Source organism: Dendropsophus ebraccatus, chromosome 6 (assembly GCF_027789765.1).
Source record: "Dendropsophus ebraccatus isolate aDenEbr1 chromosome 6, aDenEbr1.pat, whole genome shotgun sequence".
NCBI classification, from domain to species: Eukaryota; Metazoa; Chordata; class Amphibia; order Anura; family Hylidae; genus Dendropsophus; species Dendropsophus ebraccatus.
Genome location: NC_091459.1, coordinates 127,110,893 through 127,135,166, shown reverse-complemented (window position 1 = coordinate 127,135,166; position 24,274 = coordinate 127,110,893). Strand labels below are relative to the sequence as shown.

Sequence of the window (24,274 nt, the reverse complement as noted above, 5' to 3'; positions counted from 1 at the left end):
TGTTTTACACTGCTGTAAGTGTGGGCAACATTTGCAGTTACCACATTGGTGGTTACCATGTAGAGTGTCATTTAACCAGTTATCTCTCTTTTTGGTATCTCTATTAGAGTACCTACTACGGACTATAAGGCTACGTTCACACAGAGCAAAAGGAGCGGATTACGCAAGGAAATATTTCCGCCTGAAATCAACTGACGCTGAATTCCAAGCAGAATATAAGCAGAATGCAAGCAGAATCCCTGCGTATTCTGCTAGGAAAGTGTTCAGCTCGTAATCAGCTCTTGACAAATTCAGCGCGGAATACTCGAGGAATCCACGCTGAATCCGCATGCATTCAGCGCTGAAATTCAGCGAGTATTTGGTGAGTAAACTAGACTATACCAGAATATATACTAGAATCCTCCTCCCCCCCTTTTCCCCATTTCCGCGCTGATTCAGCGAGTAATTTCCGCTTGTATTACGCTTGTATTCCGCGCTGAAACAGAAAATCAGAGCCCCATTGATTTGTATAGGCTTCCGCTAGCGGAAGAATGAACATGTTCATTCTTCTGGCGGAAAGCGGATTAGTTCAGTGCGGAAATTCCACCGTGTGAACTGCAGAGCAGAATTTCCATTCAACACAATGGAAATTAGCTCTGCACCTATTTTAACGGCTGAAATTTCAGCGCAGAAATTCAGCTGCTTTTGCTCAGTGGGAACGAGCCCTAATGTCTTTTATATTTTAAAACATGCCACCTCCCCCCCTCGGCTGCACGCTTGTAACTTGATGCCTGACAGTCTAAGCAATTACACTGAGTCTCCCTCACAAATTTACTCATATGACTCTAGTTCTCTGACCTCTCTGCCACACATGACCAGAAACTATGGTAACCCCATGGATTACGTATCAGCCCGGTCTCTCAGGGAAGTGCGCTCTAGAGCAGAGATGCAGAAACTTTAGCTACCAGCAGTTGCAAAACTACAATTCCCATCATGCCTGGACAGCAAAAGCTAAAGCTTTGGCTGTCCAGGCATGATGGGAATTGTAGTTTGGCAACAGCTGAAGGGCCAAAGGTTTCCCATACAGGACGCCTGCCTGCAGCATGTGCACACAGCACAGAGACTTCTAACTGTAAGTCTATCATTCTGTCTCTCTCCTAAAAGCACACGTCATTCCCTTATCCAGAGCCCGTACTAGCCTGGTGTCTCTCATGCAGTCTCTTTTACAGACGTCTTCTCTCTCTCACCAAGCTGTCATTACGATCAAACCTTTTCTGACTGACTAAACACCAGATAAGTTGCTCCTAACTGTACTATATAGCAAGCAGTCCTGTCTCTTTAAGAAGAGGTCACATGGGACAGGAACCAGGAAGGAAGTAGGGGTCAGTGCCAGAGACATTGCTTTTGCTTTATGCTCAAGAGGCTTCACCAGATTCCTTGTTTTTAGAATACCAGCAGATTTAGCATGAACTACTACTACTGCAGCTTATCTGTCGTCACTGTCCATTTGCATTATAGGTCCACTGTCACAATATGGACATACTGTAGGGGGATTTCTACAATTTACCAGTACAAAGTACATTGCAGCTTAGGCTGGGTTCACACAATGTTTTTGCAATCGTTTTTTTTTTTTGCAAAAAAAGGGAGGAAAAATGGATGGAAAAAACAAATGCATGTGTGTGCATCCATTTTGATCCGTTTTTCCATTGAATTCCATTATTAAAAAACGGGTCAAATCGGATCCGTTTTTTTAATGTACACAAAAATGGCGTCAACCTTATTTTTGTGTCCGTTAAAAAAAAAGGGATCCGTTTTGATCTCCATTTTTTTTTAAATAATGGAATTCAGTTAGAAAAACTGATCAAAACGGATGCACACACATTTTTGCAAAAAAAACAGATGAAAAAAATTGGATTGCAAAAACGTAGTGTGAACCCAGCCTTACAAATACTGTATGCAGCACATTACTGTAAGTGGGGCTGTGTATTTGTGAAAAATGTTAAAGGGGGTGTCAGTAAGGGTGTATTTACACAGAAAGATTTATCTGACAGATTTTGGAAGCCAAAGCCAGGAAAAGAGGATAGATCCCAGTCTTTCCTTTATTACCTGATCCCTGCTTATAGTCTATTCCTGGTTTTGGCTTCAAAGATCTGTCAGATAAATCTGTCTGTGTAAACACACCATAAATTATACAGATTAGTAAATTACTTCTATTTAAAAATCTCAAGTCCAGTACTTAGCAGCTGCTGTATGTCCTGCAGGAAGTGGTGTATTCTTTCCAGTCTGACACAGTGCTCTCTGCTGCCACCTCTGTCCATGTCAGGAACATGTCAGGATCCCCATAGAAAACCTCTTTTGCTCTGGACAGTTTCTGACATGAACAGAGGTGGCAGCAGAGAGCACTGTGTCAGACTGGAAAGAATACACCACTTCCTGCAGGACATACAGCAGCTGCTAAGTACTGAAAGACAGGAGATTTTTAAATAGAAGTCGTTTACAAATTTGTATTATTTACTGACACCAGTTTATTAAATTTTTTCCTCTGCAGTACTTCTTCAACGTAGGGTATTTTTTAGCTTTGTACAATTTCATTTGAAATATTAACCCATCTTCGATGAACCCATGAATCTAATTCGGGGAAACACGTCAGAAAATGTGGGGACTTGATTGACGTCTGTGAAAAAAAAATGAAGGGGTATTGTATTGGAAATAAACTTGTTTTCGAATCAACTGGTGTCAGAAAGTTATACAGATTTGTAAATTGCTTCTATTAAAAAATATCAAGTTTTTCAGTACTTATCGGCTGCTGTATGTCCTGCAGGTATTTTTTCAGTCTAACAATGTTCTCTGCTGCCACCTCTGTCCATGTCAGGAACTGTCCAGAACAGGAGAAAATCCCCATAGAAAAACTCTCCTGCTCTGGACAATTCCTGACATGGACAGAGGTGGCAGCAGAGAGCATTGTTAGACTGCAAATACAGCTAATAAATTCTGGAGGGCCTGACATTTTATAATAGAAGTAATTGACAGATTTGTATAACTTTCTGACACTAGTTGATTTGGAAAAAAAAAATAATAGTTATATATATATATATATATATATATTGCATTTATTTAAAAATTTTAAACATACAATTTTTTAAAGTGGCTATCAAAGGTTAGAAAAACAATAGGACTGCTGTCCTCTGGCTGTGTGTGGTATAACAGCTCAGCCTCACTGAGTGAGTGGAGTGAGTTATAATAGCACACACAACCTGGGGAACGGTGTCATTCTTTTTTGGGAAAAAACAGCTTTGTTTTACCTAATCCTGGATAACCCATTTAATACATTTACATACAAATATAAATCAGTACAGTTTTATAACTAAAATATATGTGCCCAAAAGAAGAAATGAAGACAACAAAGCTCCATGCAACTATGCATTCAAAATTACGACCAACAGAATACTAAGAAACATCAAAAATAATAATAATAATAATAATAATAATAATAATAATAATAATAATAATAATTATTATTATCATTAATAAATAATAAAAATACATACATTAATTAATAAGGTCCCAATATGAACACTGTACTCTCTTTTGTCGGTCTTTGTATATTAGGTAACTTTGAGGTATGTGCACACAGGGTAGTTGAATTGTGCTTCAATGGAGTGAGCACTCTGACCTTAGGTTAAAATAAAACTGGTCTTCAAAGGGTTAAGAAGATCACTACTGGAATGTTGGGAGGCGGGCCAGAATCACATTCAACAGGTTTTCCAAGGGCTTAAATATTTTCTAATGGGTTAACAACAGACACCTCAGAAGAAGTGAAGGGAGAGGTAGTGATATTCTCTGCTCATGGTAAGTAACTGGGATGAGGTGGCAGCAAATTTGGTATAAAAATATTTGGCAACTGGCCCATTATTTTTGTAAGATCCCTGCATGCAGGCATTAGTAATGGAACACACACGGATGCACTTACTAAATCAATCTGTAAACTTAGCAATGCATGGGCTATGGTGCGTTTACACGAAACGATTATTGGCCCGATCGTACGATTAGCGATGTCGGATTAACTATTTTTTTTCATAACGATCAGCGTATAGACGGTACGATATATCGTACGGAAATTCGCTCTGCGATCGTTTAAGCCTATCTCACACATTGGTTAAATCGGCGAACGACTGTTCACACGGAACGATTTGCAAATTTTTTGCGTACGATGAACAACGATTTGATAACCTGTTGAAAGATCAAAATGTACGATTTATCGTGCGTCGTTCGATCGTTCGCTGCGTACGTAAATGATTAGAGATGAGCGAACCTCGAGCATGCTCGAGTCGATCCAAACCCGGACTTTCAGCATGTGATTAGCGGTGGCTGCTGAAGTTGGATAAAGCCCTAAGGCTATGTGGAAAACATGGATATAGTCATTGGCTGTGTCCATGTTTTCCAGACAACCTTAGAGCTTTATCCAAGTTCAGCAGCCCCCGCTAATCACATACCGAACGATCGGGTTCGGATCGACTCGAACCCGGTTCGCTCATCTCTATAAATGAGCCTTACCAGTCTGTGCGGCACTGGCTTTAGCATTTGTTGGGATTTGTAAAGAAAGAAAAAGTTACAAAGTTTTAAACATTAAAACAATTAAAGGGGTACTCTGCCATTAGGTAAAAAATAACATGCTGCAGAAGCATATAGCATCGGTTACCTGTCTGTCTCAGTTCTGAACCCACAAAAAAATCTGTTTGTTTTGGGTCTTAGTTCTGTATCGTTATTCACCATTAGGCTTTGTTCACACACGTTTTATTTCCATTACAGCAGTGTGGCAGTACCGCAGTGAAGCTGCAATGTGTAAACACAGCCTAAGGCAGCATAATGTAATGTAATGATTATTGCTCATTTACTGAGCCTATTACACAGCTCGACCATCGTGCAGCAAGGACTATATGGACATCCTTAGTGATGTCCGTGCAGCCCTTGCCTAGTAAAGTTCATACATACCTGACCATGGCCGCCGCCAGTGATTGGCTGAGTGGCCTGTCACTTCAGAGGCCAGCTCTGCAGTACTCGTGGCTGCTGTGGGACCAGGCAGAAGACAGGAAGGTACCAGGGAGCGTGCAGAAGCACCTAGAGCGTGGTCAGGCATCTATGAAATTTATTATTTTACACAATTCATTGTCTTTATTACAGGGAGCGATGATCTGCTGAATCGGCTCAATTTGGCAGAATATGGCTCTGTGTAATAGGGCCCTAATTATTCCTCACTGTCTCTAAGGGTGTTATTACATGGGCTGCTGGGGACCCGATAATAACTGTAAACTAGCGCAGATCTGCTAGATCAGCACTCGTTTACTGGGCCTTGCAGTCCTTGCTTAACTTTAAACATTACCTATCCAGGCTGTAGGGCACCTCTTGCGGTCTTTTTCTCCCCGGGTCTCGCGCTCCAGCTTCAGAGCGGCCTGTCTCAGCTGACAGGCTGCTCAGCCAATCACTGGCCGCGGCAGTCCCGGCCAGTGATTGGCTGAGCAGCCTGTCAGCTGAGACAGGCCGCTCTGAAGCTGGAGTGCTTGGGACTGCAAGAGGAGCCCTGCAGCCTGGACAGGTAACGTATATCGCCAGCCGCCGGCTGCGCACTGCTATTATATGTAGCGATGCGTGGTCGGCACCCGACAAATATAGGTTCAAACCTATATCAACGATTAGCCGATGATTGTTGTAATATTTCAAAATATTATTTATGAAAATATAAATTGGTGAAATTGGAAAAAAGAATGCAATATGGTAACATTTGGGGGGTTCCTGTGTCTACATAATGTACTATATGGTAACAGCGACATGCTACCATTATTCTATAGATCAGTCCGAACACAACCTTATGCATGATTAGGCTATGTTCACACAACGTGAACACCCGGCCGTTCCGTGACCCCGGCCAGGTCACGGCATGGCCGGACTCAGCCCGGATCATCCCGGCCGGTACTTAGGTACCGGCCGGATGATCTTTCCGGCCGCGGAGCTCTGATGCGGGCGCATCAGAGCACGTCTGCATCAGAGCTTCCCATAGCACACAGTGAAGCAAGCGGCCGGAGACGCTTGCTTCACTGTGTGAACTGACAGGTCTTTTTGCGCCTGGAATTCACTGAATTCCGGCCGCAAAAAACTGACATGTCAGTTATTTCTGGCGCCGCATGGGCTCCCTACCGGAGCGTATACGATGTGTGTACGCTCCGGCCGGGATCCCATTGAAAATAAGGCTATGTTCCACCCCTCACAACTACGCCCATAGTTCTGCGGCAAGAACTAGTTTTACGTAGTGTGAACATAGCCTTACACAGATTTTCTAATGATTTAGTTATTTTTAAATAAATCCTTTTTTTTTTTTTCAATTAATTATTAGTAAAATGTCCATATTGTGGCTTTATTAACGGTTTTAGTTTTTCACTTATGGGCCATGATTTTTATTAATACCATATTTGTGTAGATCGGACGTTTTGATCACTTTTTATTATTTTTTTAAAATATATAATGTAACAAAATAAACGGTAATTCTGGTGCTTTCCCCCCTCTTTTCGTTTAGCCGTACCGGATGACAATTGTTATATGTTATTAGATTGGACAATCACGCACGCTACGGTATATATTTATTTAATTTTATGCTTTATTTGTATAATGGGATGGAGGGGTGATTTTAATCTTTAAGTAAAAGGGGAGGGGAGTGTGAGTTCGACTGCTGGAGTGCACTTCTAATGAGGTTAACCTAAAGTTGTTCCTATACCCCAAGGAAAATTAGAATACAAAAAGAAGAAAGAAGGTGTAGGTCCTCTAGTTAGAAATGTAAATTGGTGGTATGAATATATAGTGAGATTATCAAGTGTACAAGTCGGTAAACTTTGGTTTTATTTGTAACAGAAAACAATGTAAACCAGATATTAAGTATATATCTAAAACATAGACAGCCTAGAGATCTCTAGTTTAAAACATCAAAAAATAGGATAAAGAAAAATATAAAAAATAGTTACGAAATTGTAGATATCGAGGTATTATAAAATATGGACCAATGAGTTCATATATTAGTCTTTTGTAAAATGAAATGATATATTCATAAAATAGTCTCTTGTAAAAGATTAATCACATTCATTCATCTGTATGATTGCTGACATCCTGTATTGGAAAGCAGCGGTCATATATTGTTGCAAGACAGCGATATCCAGTGGTTATCCAATTTGGCAATAATTGTAGCTAGATCATGTATTCATAGGCATTTGTAAACAAGATGATAGTGCTTGTATGTATAGGATATTTAGTAGCAGACGATTTGTGGCAAATAAATAAATACAATACAATACGCAGGAGGTAACTGGTTAGGTGGAGTGACGTCCCAGCGGTGTTGTTCTTTCTAGGCGGTAAGCGCTGGTAGCGTTGAATCGCGCTCAATTAGTAGTAATTGAGCGCGATTCAGCGCTACCAGCTCTTACCGCCTAGAAAGAACAACACCGCTGGGACGTCACTCCATCTAACCAGTTACCTCCTGCGTTTGTATCGCAACCCAGGACAAGTGTGAGGACCGGACCGCAACCCAGGACTGGTGAGAGGTGTCTGTGACACCAAATATATGCTGCCAAGTTATTAACATATACTTTACATGCCGCCTAAGCATTGAATGCATTGCTACTAATACCGGCAAACTGCAGCACATTACAAGCACGGAACAAGGGATTGCCGATATTGTATTTATTTATTTGCCACAAATCGTCTGCTACTAAATATCCTATACATACAAGCACTATAATCTTGTTTACAAATGCCTATGAATACATGATCTAGCTACAATTATTGCCAAATTGGATAACCACTGGATATCGCTGTCTTGCAACAATATATGACCGCTGCTTTCCAATACAGGATATCAGCAATCATAGAGATGAATGAATGTGATTAATCTTTTACAAGAGACTATTTTATGAATATATCATTTCATTTTACAAAAGACTAATATATGAACTCATTGGTCCATATTTTATAATACCTCGATATCTACAATTTCTTAACTATTTTTATATTTTTCTTTATCCTATTTTTTGATGTTTTATACTAGAGATCTCTAGGCTGTCTATGTTTTAGATATATACTTAATATCTGGTTTACATTGTTTTCTGTTACAAATAAAACCAAAGTTTACCGACTTGTACACTTGATAATCCCATTATATATACATACCACCAATTTACATTTCTAACTAGAGGACCTACACCTTCTTTCTTCTTTTTGATTTTAATCTTTATTGGGGGAGGGGATTTGGTTTATTTTTTAAAACATTTTTACTTTTTTTATTTTTTATTTTATTTTTTTTTATTTTTTTGGGGGGGGCATAAGTGCGGCATTTATCAGCAACTCATTTGTTGGCGTAGGTTTTTTTCTTATACTTAATGTAAAAAAACACGTAAAAAACACTACATTACACCACACTACATTGAATAAAGTTTGACACTACACCACTACATACCCCATATACCAATCCCCGTATAAAGATGGCCCCCAGTGTGTTTTCGGCGTCAGAGGGATACGTTATTATCGCCTCCGACACCGAAACAGCCAGTGAGGATGAATGGGGGGGATCCTTCTTTCCTCCATTCATCCTCATCATCCAGTGACATGTCTGGGGGTAGTGTAGCGTACGCTGCCCCCCAGACACGTCTTTTCCGCCAGTACCGTCCCAATAAGAGATCACGGTATGCCGTGAAATTCTACAAACTCTGTGAGCGTACCTCAGGGTACACTTACAGATTTAGGGTACGTGAATACTGCGGAATGGCGAAGGATAACCCTTCATGCATTCCACAGCTGGCACCCGCCGGCGGACTGATGCAGGCTCGTGTCTCCACCCGTGTCATAGACTCCATTCTATGCACAGGCGGATTCCGTCGTCCATCCAAAGAATGAACACGTTGGACGGAGAGCGGAGTCCGCCCGTGCATAGAATGGAGTCTATGACACGGGTGGAGACGTGCGCCTGCATCACTCCGCCGGTGGGTGCCAGCTGTGGAATGCACGAAGGGTTATCTGTCGCGATTCCGCAGTGTGCACGTACCCTTAGAGTGTATGTAGGAAGGGACACCCGAATGCAGCCCCCAGATGCCCCCTCCCCCCCCATCCTTGGAACAAGTGGGAAGATCGTCCGGGAGCTGATCTTCCCACTGCTGGATAAAGGTTACCACCTGTACGGGGTTACCTATACCAGCACCCCCTCTTCCGGTCCCTCGCTGCCCGAGCTACTGTAGCTTGCGGCACGATCCGAACATATTAGAAGTAGTAATAAAGCCCTAATATTTAGCAGCCATGGAGCGGACCCAGCGCTTCTGGATATGAAGGACCCCATATCGCATCAGGACAACATTTTCCAGGTGACGTCCCCCACATTGGAGAAAGGGAGACCCCAGAAGAAGTGTAGAGTGTGGCGTAACAGGGGGATCAGGAAGGACACCATTTTCCAGTGTGACACCTGTCCTGATCACCCAAGCCTCTGCATACTGGATCACTTCAAGGCGTACCACACGTCATTGGGGTTCTACATTATCTAAATTCTGTCCCTTATTCCTATTTCAGGGGTCACGTTGATCCAGGGATTATTCTGATCGCCAATATGGAGTCGGGAAGTAAATTTTTCCCCTGTGATGAGGCTACTGTCGTCTGCCTAACGAGGGTTTTTTGCCTTCCTCTGGATCAACACAGATTGAGTTTGATGGACACCTGTCATTTTCAACCTTATAAACCAATAATTGGCCTAATACCCCCAAATAAATTAATAATTGTCCCTTTTCCCCAGCTAAATAGGTATGGCCGCCATTCCCATTAGAGGATGCCATGATGCAATTACAAAGCCTCTGTGCGGCCAGGACAGTAGAAACCCCCCACAATTGACCCCATTCTGGAAACTACACCCCATAAGGAATCTAACGAGGGGGGCATCGGGGATATGGCCCCCTGGTGACGGCCACATTTGGGACGTGAAAATGAAAAAAATGGTATTTTTTATTTTCTCGGCACATGTTCTATATAAGTGCCCGTCACCAGTGGGGTCCATATGCTCACTGCACCCCTTGTTAGATTCCTTATGGGGTGTAGTTTCCAGAATGGGGTCACTTGTTGGGGGTTACTACTGTACTGGCAGCACAGGAGCTTTGTAATTGCGACATGGCCTCCATCCTCCATTCCAGCCTCTAAATGGCGCTCTGTCCCTCGTGGCTTGCCCTGTGCCCATATGGCACAATATGTCCACAAGTGGGGTATTTTAATACTATGGGGAAACTACCCTACACGTTTTGTGTTCATTTTCTTTTTTAACCCCTTGTGGAAATGGAAAAAAATCAAGGCTAGACCAACATTTAGTGTAATTTTTGTAAAATTTTTACTCTAAATCATTAATCTTGTCATGATTTTTTCATTTTCACAAGGGGCTAAAAGATAAAAAAAACCACTAAATGTGTAGCGCAATTTCCCCTGAGTACGGAAATACCCCACATGTGGACATAAAGCGCCATGCGGGTGCAGGGTAAGCCTCCGAAGGGAAGGAGCGCCATTTGGTTTTTGAAGGCTGGATTTGGATGGAATGGAATTTGTGGGGCCATGTTGCATTCAAAAGGCCCCTGTGTTGCCAAGACAGTTGAAACCCCCCACAAGTGACCTCATTATGGAAACTACACCCCTCAAGGAATGTAACAAGGGGTGTAGTGAGCATATGGACCCCACTGGTGACGGGCACAAATGTGGAACAATGTGGCGTGAAAATGAAATATTACATTTTTTACACTATAATGTTAGTTTAGCCTTGAATTTATCATTTTCACAAGGGGTTAAAAGAGGAAAAAAAAAAATGTGTACAGAAATTTTCCCCGAGTCCGTAAATAACCCACATGTGGACATAAAGCGCCATGTGGGCGCAGGGCAAGCCTCCGAAGGGAAGGAGCGCCATTTGGATTTTGGAGGTTGGATTTGGCTAGAATGGATGATGAACGCCATGTCGCATTTACAGAGCCCTCGTGCTGCCAAAACACTGGAAACCCCCCACAAGTGACCCCATTATGGAAAATACACCCCTCAAGGAATCTAACAAGGGGTGCAGTGAGGATATGGACCCCTTGATGACGGGCACATTTGTGCCATGAAAGTGAAAAAATGAAAATTTTTCCCTTTCACGTCACATTGTTCCACATTTGTGCCCGTCACCAGTGGGGTCAATATGCTCACTGAACCCCTTGTTAGTGTGTAGTTTCCAGAATGGGGTCACTTGTGGGGTGTTTCCAGTGTCTTGGCAGCACGAGGGCTCTGTAAATGCGACATGGCCCTTGAAATCCTTTCCAGTGAAATTCAGCTTCCAAAAGCCAATTGGCGCTCCTTCCCTTTGGAGGCTCGTCTTGCGCCCGCTTGGCACTTTATGTCCACATGTGGGGTATTTCCGTACTCGGGAGAAACTGCGCTACACATTGTGTCTTTTTTTTCCTCTTATCCCTTTAAGAAAATGAGAAATTGAAGGCTAGAACAACGTTTTAGTGTAAAAAATATATATATATTTTTTTTACGCCATATTGTTCGGAAAATTTGTGAAGCACCTGTGGGGTCCAAATGCTCACCGCATACCTTGTTACATTCCTTGAGGGGTGTAGATTTCTAAATGGTGTCCCTTTAGGGGTGTTTTTTAGGTTTTGGCACCCCAGAGCCTCTGCCAACCTGAAGTGGTACAGTCAAAAATGACCAAATATAACGGAGGCGTTGAAATTCACTAGGCGCTCCATTATATCTGAGGCTTGTGGTTGCGTCAAATAGCGCAATAGGGCCACATATGGGGTATTTCTATAAACTGCAGAAACGGGACAATAATTATTGGGGTGCATTTATCTGGTAATAGGTTTATAATTATGAAAAATATTGGATTGCAATAAAATCTCTGCACAGAAAATTTAAATTTTCTAATTTCTTACACACTTAGCTTTTATTTCTGTGACTCCCCTAAAGGGTTAAAACACTTTCTGGATGTACTTTTGCAGAGTGTGGGGGGTGCAGTTTCTGAAATGGGGTGCTTTGTGGGGCTTTCTAACATACAGGCCCCTCAAATACACTTTAAGGCTGGGTTCACACTATGTATATTTGAGGCTGTATTTGTGAGGCTGTATAGCAACCAAAACCAGGAGTGGATTGAAAACACAGAAAGGCTATGTTCACATAATGTTGTAATTGAGTGGATGGCCGTCATTTAATGGCAAATTTTTGCTGTTATTTTAAAACAACGGCTGTTATATTGAAATAATGGCAGTTATTTACCGTTATATGACGGCCATCCACTCAATTTCAACATTGTGTGAACAGAGCCTTTCTGTGTTTTCAATCCACTCCTGGTTTTGGTTGCTATGAGGACCTGACTTAAGGACCAAATACTGCCTGAAGTATACAGTGTGTGAACCCAGCTTTAACCTGAACAGGTCCCTAAAAATATCTGATTTTGAAATTTTACTGAAAATTTGGAAATTTGCTGCTAATGTTTTAAGCTTTCTATTGTCTAAAAAAAAATGAAAGTTTAATAAAGCCGCCACCATAAAGTAGACATGTTGCTAATGCTATTTAATATATAATTCATGTGGTATAACCACTTTCTGTATAAGCAAAAAAGTTTCAAAGTTTGAAAAATGCATTTTTTCACATTTTTTTCACGTTATTTGGGTTTTTTTCATAAAGATTTGTTATAAATATCGACTCCAATTTACCAGAAATGTAAAGTACAATATGTCACGAGAAAACATTCTCAGAATCAGCCGGATAGGTAAAAGCATCCCGAAGTTATTAATGAATAAAGTGACACAGGCCAAATTCATAAAATTTGTCTCTGTCATTAAGGCCATTTCAGGCTCTGTCCTTAAGGGGTTAAAGCCCCTTAAAGCATAGATTTGCATTAATTTGAAGAACACAGCTCCTGACACAAACAGAGACCATAGCAGAGAGCACTGTGTAAGACTGGAATGAATACACCATTTCCTGCAAGATATACAGTTGATTTAAAATCATTCTCATCAGCCAATCAGTGACTGGAGCGATGTCCTGCCCCAGTGACTGACTGGCTGAATGGCCAATCCATCATCCGTGTTGTGACTTGTCAGCTCCGGAGTTCCTGGAGCTCGGCAGGTGTCCCACCGCTCACCACGGGCATCGAGGGAGGTAATTTAGTACTTGTAATCAGTTTCTCCCCTTTCCCCGTCAGCCCCAATATTTTATAATCCTCCAGATACACAGGACACCCAGGATCACAACAGAGACACTACAACATTCCTCCAAGCACCATGTCACATGAAAGTGTTGATTACGTTTTATACTTTCTCTCTCTAGGTTTTCGGTGTACATGCTCCCCATGGACCCTATCTACGTTCTTGTGGCCATTGTTGTCATCTTATTTTTAGTCAATGTTTTTAGGAACCACAAAAACACTAATTTCCCCCCTGGTCCTATGCCATTCCCCATAATTGGAAATATGAACAAGATTGACACGCTAAAACCCCAGAACTCCTTCATAGAGGTAAATTGAAAGCTTTTTTTTTTTTTTTTTGGAGGGGGGGAGATAACTATTGTGGAGATTTTACTTTGATTTCATCTATTTGCTTTATGTACATATAGTTGTGATTTTAAAATCTCCTATTGTTTTGTGTTTACAGCTCCTATGTGTCCTCATGGTTACAAACCCTGAGTGTGGACTCATCCTTCAATCATGGGTTAAGGCTCTATTACCAAAGTGATAATCAGCCGTATCAGGCTGATTAGGCAGATTTTTTGAATCCGTGTAATAAAGACTATGATCATCCGAAGAGCCGATCATCGACCGATCGTTGTCTTTTAAACATGTTTATCCTCTTCCCATGCAGGCCAATTTTTGTTTTTGCACTTTCATTTTCTCCTCCTCGTGTTTAAAGGGCCACAGTGCTTGCATTTTTTCACCAACAGACCCACATTAGCACTTAATTTTTGTGAAACCGATTTACTTACAAAGACAGACTTATTTTGCAAAGAGAAACTTAATTTTTCCATAAAATATGCTACAAGACTGGAAATAAATTATTTGTGAAGTAAAAAATTATCTCAGAGAGCTCAGTGCAGTATAGTTACCCTGCACTCATTGATTAGATCAGTGCCGGATTGGTATGGGCTGCTAGAGCCCAGAGCAATCCATTACCGAGCCAGGATCAGCGGCATGCTACTCTGAGGCCCGGCCAGGTTAACAATTCTTAGTTGGCAACCGTGCATCTCTACGTGTAATAGTGAGGCACATTTGTTTGTCTTTTTAGCCTGTGATGTCGCCAACAAAAAAAAGTTCTAGAGATACCTTTTTTATTTTGGGAATAGGTAAAAGTGATTAAAAAATATTTTTTTATAATATTTTAATTCCTTAGTTATCATTTCAAATATTTAAATATTTTTTTTACTCTTATATTTAATAATATATATGACCAGCCATGTGCAATCTGTGTCTCCCCAGCTGTTAAAAACTACAACTCGAAGCATGCTCTGATAGTTGTACTTTTGCCACACCTGGAGAACCACAGGTTAGATGCCACTAATGGCTTTTTTGAAAAACTTTATTGTTCATGAAATGTCATTTCTACATTGTGTGTTTACAGCTGTCTGAGCAGTATGGCACGGTATTCAGCATCTATTTGGGTACACAAAGGCTTGTTGTCCTGTGCGGGTATGATACCATAAAGGATGCTCTTGTCAACCATGCTGAAGAATTTGCTGGAAGGCCGGTTACACCGATGGGTATAAAAACCTCAGATGAACATGGTAAATATTTACAAAATTAAAGTAGTAAAAGGAATTGTCGAAAAAATGAATTTAAAATTTTAGGGCAGCACTCTTGTACAGAGCCCTCCTCTATGGGCCAAAATGGAGGGAGCTACAAGGTGTTTCTCTCACTCTGGACAACCTAACACATCCATATATTCATTATCCATATTCATACATTATCCCTTGGCATTTAAAAAAAATATATCTTATTTTTTTTTTCTTTTAACTCTTCTATTTTCCCCATCTACAGAGTTAAGGTTTTTTTTTTTCTGCAGCACCAACTGTACTTTGTAACAATAACCTTAATTTTTTTACTTCGGTAAAATCTACATATAGTCTATATTCCTCAAGTTAGTATGATAGTTTTGGTGCCAAAGTTAGGAGAGGATTCTAATGTACTAGAAAATATAAGGGAGGAGTTCCACTTTCCTGTTGGATTCACTTCTGATTTTGACACAAAAACTGAGGAGTCAGTTTCTCAAACCAGTGAAACCAGGATAATACAGCTGTTTATCATGGCTGATAGAGGTGAATGCGGAGCTAACAACCCCCTGGTATAATGCCCATAAAGTACCGTATTTTTCGCTTTATAAGACCCACTTTTTTTCCTCCCAAAGTGGGAGGAAAAACCAAGTGCGTCCTATAAAGCGAAGACGGCTCCCAAGCAGTGCTGAGCACCGCAAGGAAGCCGTCCCGCCCGCCCCCTGTATTGCCGCTCACTATGCATATGCATAGTGAGCGGCCCTGAGTGATCCTCTCCGCCCGCCCAGCCCGCCCCTTCTATCGCCGCTCAGCTGAGCCGATCAGAAGCCCGGGAAAGTGCAATGAGCAGCACTTTCCTGGGCTCCTGATCGGCTAAGCGGCGATGGAGAGGGCGGGCTGGGCGGGCGGAGGGGATCGCTGTCCTACTCACCTGTCCGCCAGCACCAGCAGCTCCTCTCCCGACACTCGGGTCTCCCGTCATCCTCCGGCACAGGCAGCGGGGTACAGAGACGCTGCCTGTGTCCCGGAAGTGTTCTGCAGCGGCTGCAGGACACTTCTGGCACAGGCAGTCTCTCTGTCCCCCACTGCCTGTGCCGGAGGATGACGGGAGACCCGAGTGTCGGGAGAGGAGCTGCTGGTGTCGGCGGACAGGTGAGTAACCTGTTTGTTGTTTTTCTGGTCGCAGGGGGCATTGGCTACTGTATGGCGGCATTGGCTACTATGGGGGCACTGTATGGGGGCATTGGCTACTATGGGGGCACTGTATGGGGACATTGGCTACTGTATGGGGGCATTTGCTACTATGGGGGGCACTGGCTACAATGGGGGCACTGTATGGGGGCATTGGCTATTATGGGGGCATTGGCTACTGTATGGGGGCATTGGCTACTATGGGGGGCACTGGCTACAATGGGGGCACTGTATGGGGGCATTGGCTACTATGTGGGGCATTGGCTACTATATAGGGGCATTGGCTACTATGGGGGGCACTATATGGGGGCATTGGCTACTATGTGGGCACTATATGGGGGCATTGGCTACTATGTGGGGCACTATATGGGGGCATTGGCTACTATGTGAGGCACTATATGGGGGCATTGGCTACTATGTGGGGCACTATATGGGGGCATTGGCTACTATGTGAGGCACTATATGGGGGGATTGGCACCAATCACACTGCTGCTATCTCCAAACTGTGACAATGAGCAAAATATTTTTTTTTCTATTTTTCCCCACTAAAATCAGGGGTGCGTCTTATCAAAAGGCGCGTCCTATAAAGCGAAAAATACGGTATGTTATAATGGGCCATATGTCTTCATGAGACAACCCTTATAAAAAGCGAGTGAGTCCGGGGGGAGGGCAGTGGGGCGTTGCAGGCGGGCTTCCTGGGTGATCACTAGATCATCCGGGCAGCCCATGGCAGATAGCAGCAGTCTGCTGCCGCCACTCCTCTTCCACAGAGCGATGGCAGCAGATCGCTGCAATATGAGTCATTTGTCTTTTAACATGTTGGAAGACAAACAACGGTAACGATCAGCTGACATCGTCCGTGGCTGATCAATGCCGTCTATTACACTGAATGATTATCGTCTGCAATGGCCGATAATTGTTCCGTGTAATTGGGCCTTAAGAGATATGTGATATTCTGACCGACCTTCTCTGCATTATTCATTCCTTTTGTTATATAGGTATTCTTTTCTCAAGTGGGGAAAGCTGGAAAGTAATGAGAAGGTTTGCATTGTCAACATTACGGGACTTTGGAGTGGGAAGAAAGACCATAGAAGACAAGATTCTGGAGGAGTGCGAAATATTAGTACAGGCGTTCAGATCTTATGGAGGTAATTCTGGTCATATGACTATATCTATATACCCCCGAAAACACAATGGTATGTATGGGGGCTGTATATGCAATACTTTAAAACTTTTTACATAGGGCACCCTGAAGCAATGAAAGCCTTTTATTCCTTTTAGTCTTCATACTGTTGTCACATGCTGCAGTCAAAAATTATCCACATTTGTTTTCTTGTCAGGAAAACCATTTAATAATCACACCATCATAAACACTGCGGTGGCCAACATTATCGTGTGTATACTGCTGGATCATAGATATGACTATGATGATCCTACAATACTGAAGCTAATGAGTTTAGTGAATGAAAATACCAGGATTATGGAAAGTCCTATGGTTCGGGTACGTATTGTGCTATGTCGTGTGCTGTGTCAGTACAGTAGCTTAAATATTTAAAAAGCACTCTTTAAACCTGTTACAGTCCGTGTTTGGTTTAAATACCTTGGTCTTGTCTCTTCTATAACTCATTGGGTTCTATATTCCAATTCTAAATTTGATTTTAAAATGTTACATTTTTCATTTAAAGCTATACGACAGTTATCCCTCCCTGATCGGCTGGCTACCCGGGAGCCACAGAAAACTAGTTCAAAACTTCAAAGAGATGCAGAACTTTGTAAGAGAAAAATTCACAAGGAGAAAGAAAGAACTGGATGTCAACAATCAGAGGAACCTCATTGATGCCTTCCTTGCCAAACAACAAGAGGTATGTGCTTACATATAACTTTTGTAGCAGTCTCTTGGGGTGGTCTTTCTATTAGCTTAAAGGAGAAGTCTGGTGAAAATTTTTATTAAAGTATTGTATTGCCCCCCCAAAAGTGTACAAATCACCAATATACATTTATTACGGGAAATGCTTATAACGTGCTTTTTTCCCTGCACTTACTACTGCATCAAGGCTTCACTTCCTGGATAACATGGTGATGTCACGACCCGACTCCCAGAGCTGTGCGGGCTGTGACTGCTGGAGAGGATGATGGCAGGGGGATGCTCAGTGTCCCTCCAGTGCCTGTGTCCCTCAGTGTCCCCCTGCCATCATCCTCTCCAGCAGCCACAGCTCGCACAGCTCTGGGAGTCGGGTCGTGACATCACCATTTTATCCAGGAAGTGACATCACCATGTTATCCAGGAAGTGACATCACCATGTTATCCAGGAAGTGACATCACCATGTTATCCAGGAAGTGACATCACCATTTTATCCAGGAAGTGAAGCCTTTATGCAGTAGTGAATGCAGGGGGAAAAACACTTTATAAGCATTTCCCGTAATAAGTGTATATTGGTAATTTGTAGAACTTTTTTTTTTTTGGGGGGGGGGGGGGGGGGATACGATAATTTAATAAAAAATTTTGCCAAACTTCTCCTTTAACACATCAGGTCACTGGGATGGGTGTGCTCTTTACTCCAGTTTAAAACTATTCCAACTTGATAGATGGGTTGCATTGGTGTTCAGCAGTCTTTGAGTCACGTCATAGATTCCCTATTGGACTGAGATCTGGACACAGCTCAGTGTTTACTCTTCCTTTACAATAATGTGTCCAAATAGACCATATGAAAAAGTAGATCTCCAGTATGTTCATACCAAAAATCTGCTGTCTGGATTGGTATACGTGCAGTGAATTACCTAAACGTAGACACTAGCGGACATGTTTGCTGTTGTTTCGTAACAGATACATTTCTTACAATGTTGGTCGAACCTGTAACAAAGAGTGATGATAGGCTGTTGTCATCTTTTAAAGGGAAAGCCAGAATCAACATTATATTACCACAACAAAAATCTGGGCAAACTAGTCAGCGACCTATTTGCAGCTGGAATGGAGACCACCTCAATCACTCTGCGATGGGGTCTATTGTTAATGATGAAATATCCTGAAATCCAAAGTAAGTAATAAATATAGGATTCTGAAGTAACCCAGAACTGAAACAGACGCAAACAAGCCACAACATAATGATGCAATACTTTATGGTACAGCCATAGGCACCAAGGGTACCCTTAATCTCAATGTATGAACAAAATGCATTTATATTAAATTCTCTAAATATAAATATATATGAATACAATAAATATATATTACATAACTAAACTTCACATGTGACTGTTACAAAAGTTATTATGGTTAATATGTCCAGTGTACATTCACAGTATACTAGCATACGTGAATATATTAAAAATATGTACATCCACATTTCCTGGTACAGCAAATGATGGAATAGAAACATTTACACCCCCTAATTCTATAAATGCATGTATACTATAGTACATATCAGACACTTTTTAGAGGGAATGTGAAATTGATCTATTGTTTAAATTAAGTTTTTATGTTAAACACGCCTTTTAAGATTTTTTGTGATATTTTTCTAACTTTATATACAGAAGAAGTATAGTGACAGGTGATACCTGTATACAGATAACAGATGTATACACAGTAGCTGCTGAACACAACTCGGCCTCTACCCTGTAGAATGACCTGTAGAACAGTCACAGAGTTTGCCCAGAAGCCTTTCTCATTGATTACAATGAGACAGGTTCTGTCTGCTGTCCTATGGTCCATGTGACTTTCTGTAAAGTATATCTCTAAATGTTGTCAAAATAGCTGAGAACATTTTAATTAGATAAAAATAAAGCTACAGAAGAACTTGTTTAACTAACTGTTGTGTTTGTCTTAAAATATTTTTAAAATATTTTTATGTTTAAGAAAAAGTGCAAAACGAAATAGAAAATATTATTGGATCTGCTCAACCACGAATAGAACATAGGAAGGAAATGCCATATACCGACGCTGTCATCCATGAGATTCAAAGATTTGGTGACATCGTGCCCGCCAGCCTCCCTCATGCAACAACTAAAGACATGACCTTCAGGGGCTATTTTCTTCCAAAGGTGAGGAGATACTCAACAAGCTGATTTTTCTTTATGTGATTATAGACTGTTGTAATCAGAATCAACATTATATTACCAGTCCAGTAGGTCAGTTCGAATAGAAGGATACCCATGTTTACATAGTTTCTAAAACTAAATAAATGTTTTTTTCATTTTTTTTTTTTTTTACAAATATTGCATAATTGGCCCTATTTTTACTCCTATAATTTTTTTTTTTTCTACCTATGGGGCCTTTGGTGGCTAATTTTTTGCTCCGTGATCTGTAGTTTGTATTGGAACCATATTACATTGACATTTTTGATCACTTTTTCCACTGACACATAAACACTGATTTTGCTGCTGCAATCAACCCATTTATTGCAGCTGGTACTCACCATGGATAGCCGCTCCAGGCGACACCGAGAGACGAGCAGCAGACCATCACTGACATGATCGAGCCGTTTCAATATGGTGGAAGACCACGATTAGCCCACATTGTGTGTGTTGGCTGATCAATGGTCTTTTAAACTGGGTTATTACACCAAGCAATTATTGGCCGGAATGGCTGAGAACTGGCCAAGTATGGCCAAGAATTTTCTGGTGATCAAGGGCCTCTAGTTTATAAATCATACGTTAAATGTGAAGCTGTAGAGGAGAGGTGTCGCCCCATAAGTATATTCTTTTGCACCATATAAAATGGTAGTGACCCTTATGATTCCAACAGGTTACTTTGGTTACCTTATATTTCCACAGGGCACAACGATCATCCCATTGCTGCACTCCGCACTCCGAGATAAAACTTACTTTGAGAAGCCATATGACTTTTATCCAGAACATTTTCTTGACTCAGATGGAAAGTTCCAGAAAAATGAAGCCTTCATCCCCTTCTCCTTAGGTAATAGTTTATTTGATCTCATTTTCCTGCACTGGTGAACAGTAATTCTTTACTTACCTGCTTTGACTTTGTGAATTGTTGAATTACAGTGTTGATTACTGATTATGTATACCTATCCTGCTTTCCAACTGGTCATCCGCCTCAGCCCGCCGGTTGGACAGATTGTTCAATATGGAGAATCACTTACATTTTTTGTCTGTTTTATGTTTTAACCAGGTAAAAGAAGTTGTGCTGGAGAAAACTTGGCAAAAATGGAAATCTTTTTGTTCTTCACCACTCTGCTGCAGAACTTCACGTTCCAAGCTCCCCCTGGAGCCAAGCTGGACCTGACTCCTGCATTGGGGTTTACTAATCCCCCATTACCCCACAAAATCTGTGCAATCCCTCGAAGTTAAAACATTTTTATGCCAAGTTTAAACAGAAAGCAATAAAATTAGTTTAAAACAATCCAGTAAATCTCTGCAGTTTATGTTTTTGTAATATTTTAAATTACATTCGTATACATTAGTAAAAGTAATAGTATTAACCTCTTAAGGATATATGTCGTACCCGTACGGCATACGTCCGCAAGAGGAGTTCAGAGGGGGTCCGCACCGCAACCCCGCTCTGAACTGCCATGATCCCGACTGCTATCTGCAGACCGGGACCGATTGCCGCTCCCACTAATTAAGACCGTTAGATGCAGCTTTCAAACATGACAGCAGCCCATCCCTGGTGTCTAGTGGCGGGATCCTCCCCTGGCGGGATCCCTTGGTCTTACCGGGACGGGCCTCAGTGTCGAATGATCCTGGCTTGGTATTCTATTGCAATGGTCTGCAGCAGACCATAGCAATGGAGCACCGATCTGATGGATCACTGTTGTGTTGTACAGCTACACTGATCTCTATGAGAGATCAGTGTAGTTGTATTAGAAGTCCCCCAGGGGGACTTTAAATTAATGTATAAGTAAAAAAAAAAAAAAAAACCTCTCCCCTAATCCCTAATAAAAGTTTGATTCACCCCCTTTTCCCATTTTATAAATAAAAATAAAGAAAGAAACATGTTTGGTATTGCCGCGTGCATAATCGTGAAATCTATTAATCACATTCCTGATCTCGCACAGTTAACGGCGTAAGCGCAAAGACCCGTCAAAGGGCAAAAATTGTGCATGTTTGGTCGCATCAAATCCAGAAAAATTGTAATGAAAATTGATTAAAAAATTGCATATACACAATCAAGGTAACAATAGAAAGAACACATCATGGTGCAAAAAATTACACCTCACACAGCCCCATTGACCAAAGGATAAAAGCGTTATAAGCCTGGGAATAGAGCAATTTTAAGGTACTTTTTTTTTGTAGAAGGTTTAATTTTTTTAAAAGCCATCAAATAATATAAAAGTTATGCAAGTTGCATATCGTTTTAATCGTACCGACTTGAGAAACATATATAACATGTCAGTTTTTCCATAGGACAAATGGCGTGACAACAAAAAAAAAAAACTAAGAAAAAATGTTTTTTTCCTCCAATATCACCGTGCATATATATATATATATATATATATTTTTTTTTTTTTTTATGGTTTTGCAGCATATTTTATGCAAAAATTCAGCCTGTCATTGCAAAGTACAATTAGTGGATGCAAAAAATAAGGGCTCATGTGGGTTTCTAGGTGAAAAAATGCAAATGCTATGGCCTTTTAAACACAAGGAGGAAAAAATGAAAATGCAAAATCGAGAATTGGCTCCATTTTTTAAGAAGTTAATAGTTAATTAATAATTAATTTATTAAATAATTAATAGTAATTATTATTATACTTTAGAATACATTAGTAATACATTCTAACACACTTTCTGTTTTAATAGCAAAGCATGCCACCTGCTCAGGGGCACTGTGATGGGGAGTTCAGTTGCCCTCAGTTGCCCTCATGTATGCCTATCTGTTTCTGGGCTGGTGGGAGGACAGCATAGTCTTCAACAAACCACTTTCAAATGAACACATACTGTGTTGGAGCAAGTACCAAGATGATGTAATAATCATCAGGACAGGCATGAGAGACTTTATCAAAGCCCCAAAACACAACCCAATAGGTTTAAGTGAACATCGGACATCCGGAAAGCCTCACTCTGTTTCCTGGACATAATAATCCACTTGAACCATGATGGGGCAATGAACACAAGAACTTATAGAAAACAGAGTACCCAAAGGCCAGAGGAAGCGCGCCTGCACGAAACGGCTGTTGGCACGCTCCTCCTGTTCTTTGTCTACCGCAACTTGTTACCAGTGTCGTGTGTCACGAATAAATGACCATTAAAATTATTGGTGAGTGCCGTTCATCTAACTCTTCCACACCAATGTGACTTCGACTGCAGGCAACAGCCTCCTTAGGTGGGACATCCATCACCCTCTTTTTCTAATACCCAAAGGGAATACATGTTTTATCCATGTTTTATCCATGTTTTCCAGGCAGTCCTAGAACTGCATCCACCTTCTTCAGGTAGCGGGATTCAAATGCCGATCGCTCAGGTTCGTGCAAACCCACACTATTGGCAGGTTCACTCATATCTATTTAACCTTTTCTTGTTCATAACATCTTTTCCCCTTACTGCCAATTACGTTTCCCCTGATGTTTTTCTCCAGAGTCGTATCTACATTCTATATACAGTAGACTCGCCTTAACCCATATGAATCTCACCAGTTTATGTACATCTACTAACCTTCTTATTTTACATTTTTCCTAATCAGCCTATACATAGTGCAATATCTTATGATGTGTTCGGGCAGAGTGATTTATCTGACAGATTTTTTTTTTCTCCAATCAGTTTTGTTGTGAAAATAGGAGAAATTAAGTCCACCGTTGGTCAAATAATAATGATTATAAAACTTAACATTTATTAGATTACAGTTAAAAAGAGGTACACACCTCAAAACTATCTAACATGTATATATACAAAAAGTGCTGGACATAAAGGGTAGAGATGTACGTGGTTTTTGCAAGGTGGAATGAGACACAGGGGAAGTGTACCCTGCTCTTCAAGGTGCAATCTTACCCTGCCTTTTGGGGTACCCACCTCCTTAACAGGGTGGCCCCAACCACGTAGACAGTCCCTACTCTCTTTAAGTGCCCGGGAGAAAATAACAAACGGACAAACAAGAAAAAGGTGCAATATGATAATAACCTTACCAACTATGTACACACCTAACAGAATTCGATGCTATAAACATATAAAGCACGCTGTGATCAAGACTTCAATAATACAACAATTACGCTTGATGCAGTACAGAACTACTGTTGTTCCAACGCGTTTCCCCTGAGGAAACTACCCCAGGTTCATCAGGGAACATTACACTATGCCAAGGTAAAGCACAGAAGGTGTATATGGTAAACAAAATAGATGCTTGAAAATAGAGGTTGTACTCAA

At 41.2% G+C, this 24,274-nt stretch overlaps 1 protein-coding gene across 1 annotated transcript; it reads left to right on the top strand.

Annotated features, from left to right (window-relative positions):
- Nucleotides 1-1,033: 1,033 nt before the first annotated feature.
- On the top strand, nucleotides 1,034-21,320 carry LOC138795079 (cytochrome P450 2C5-like). Its single transcript, XM_069974032.1, has 10 exons — nucleotides 1,034-1,111; nucleotides 13,342-13,528; nucleotides 14,625-14,787; nucleotides 16,962-17,111; nucleotides 17,304-17,464; nucleotides 17,649-17,825; nucleotides 18,858-18,999; nucleotides 19,815-19,999; nucleotides 20,732-20,873; nucleotides 21,090-21,320. The coding sequence occupies exons 2-10, from the start codon at nucleotides 13,355-13,357 to the stop codon at nucleotides 21,266-21,268; spliced, it is 1,473 nt and encodes a 490-aa protein (XP_069830133.1). The 5' UTR covers nucleotides 1,034-1,111; nucleotides 13,342-13,354; the 3' UTR covers nucleotides 21,269-21,320.
- Nucleotides 21,321-24,274: the final 2,954 nt, after the last annotated feature.

Coding starts and splice junctions, on each gene's coding strand:
- LOC138795079 (XM_069974032.1), top strand. CDS start 13,355: ATGCTCCCCATGGACCCTATCTACGTTCTTGTGGCCATTGTTGTCATC. Junction 20,000..20,731: donor GGGGCTATTTTCTTCCAAAG/GTGAGGAGATAC, acceptor ATATTTCCACAG/GGCACAACGATCATCCCATT. Junction 20,874..21,089: donor CTTCATCCCCTTCTCCTTAG/GTAATAGTTTAT, acceptor TGTTTTAACCAG/GTAAAAGAAGTTGTGCTGGA.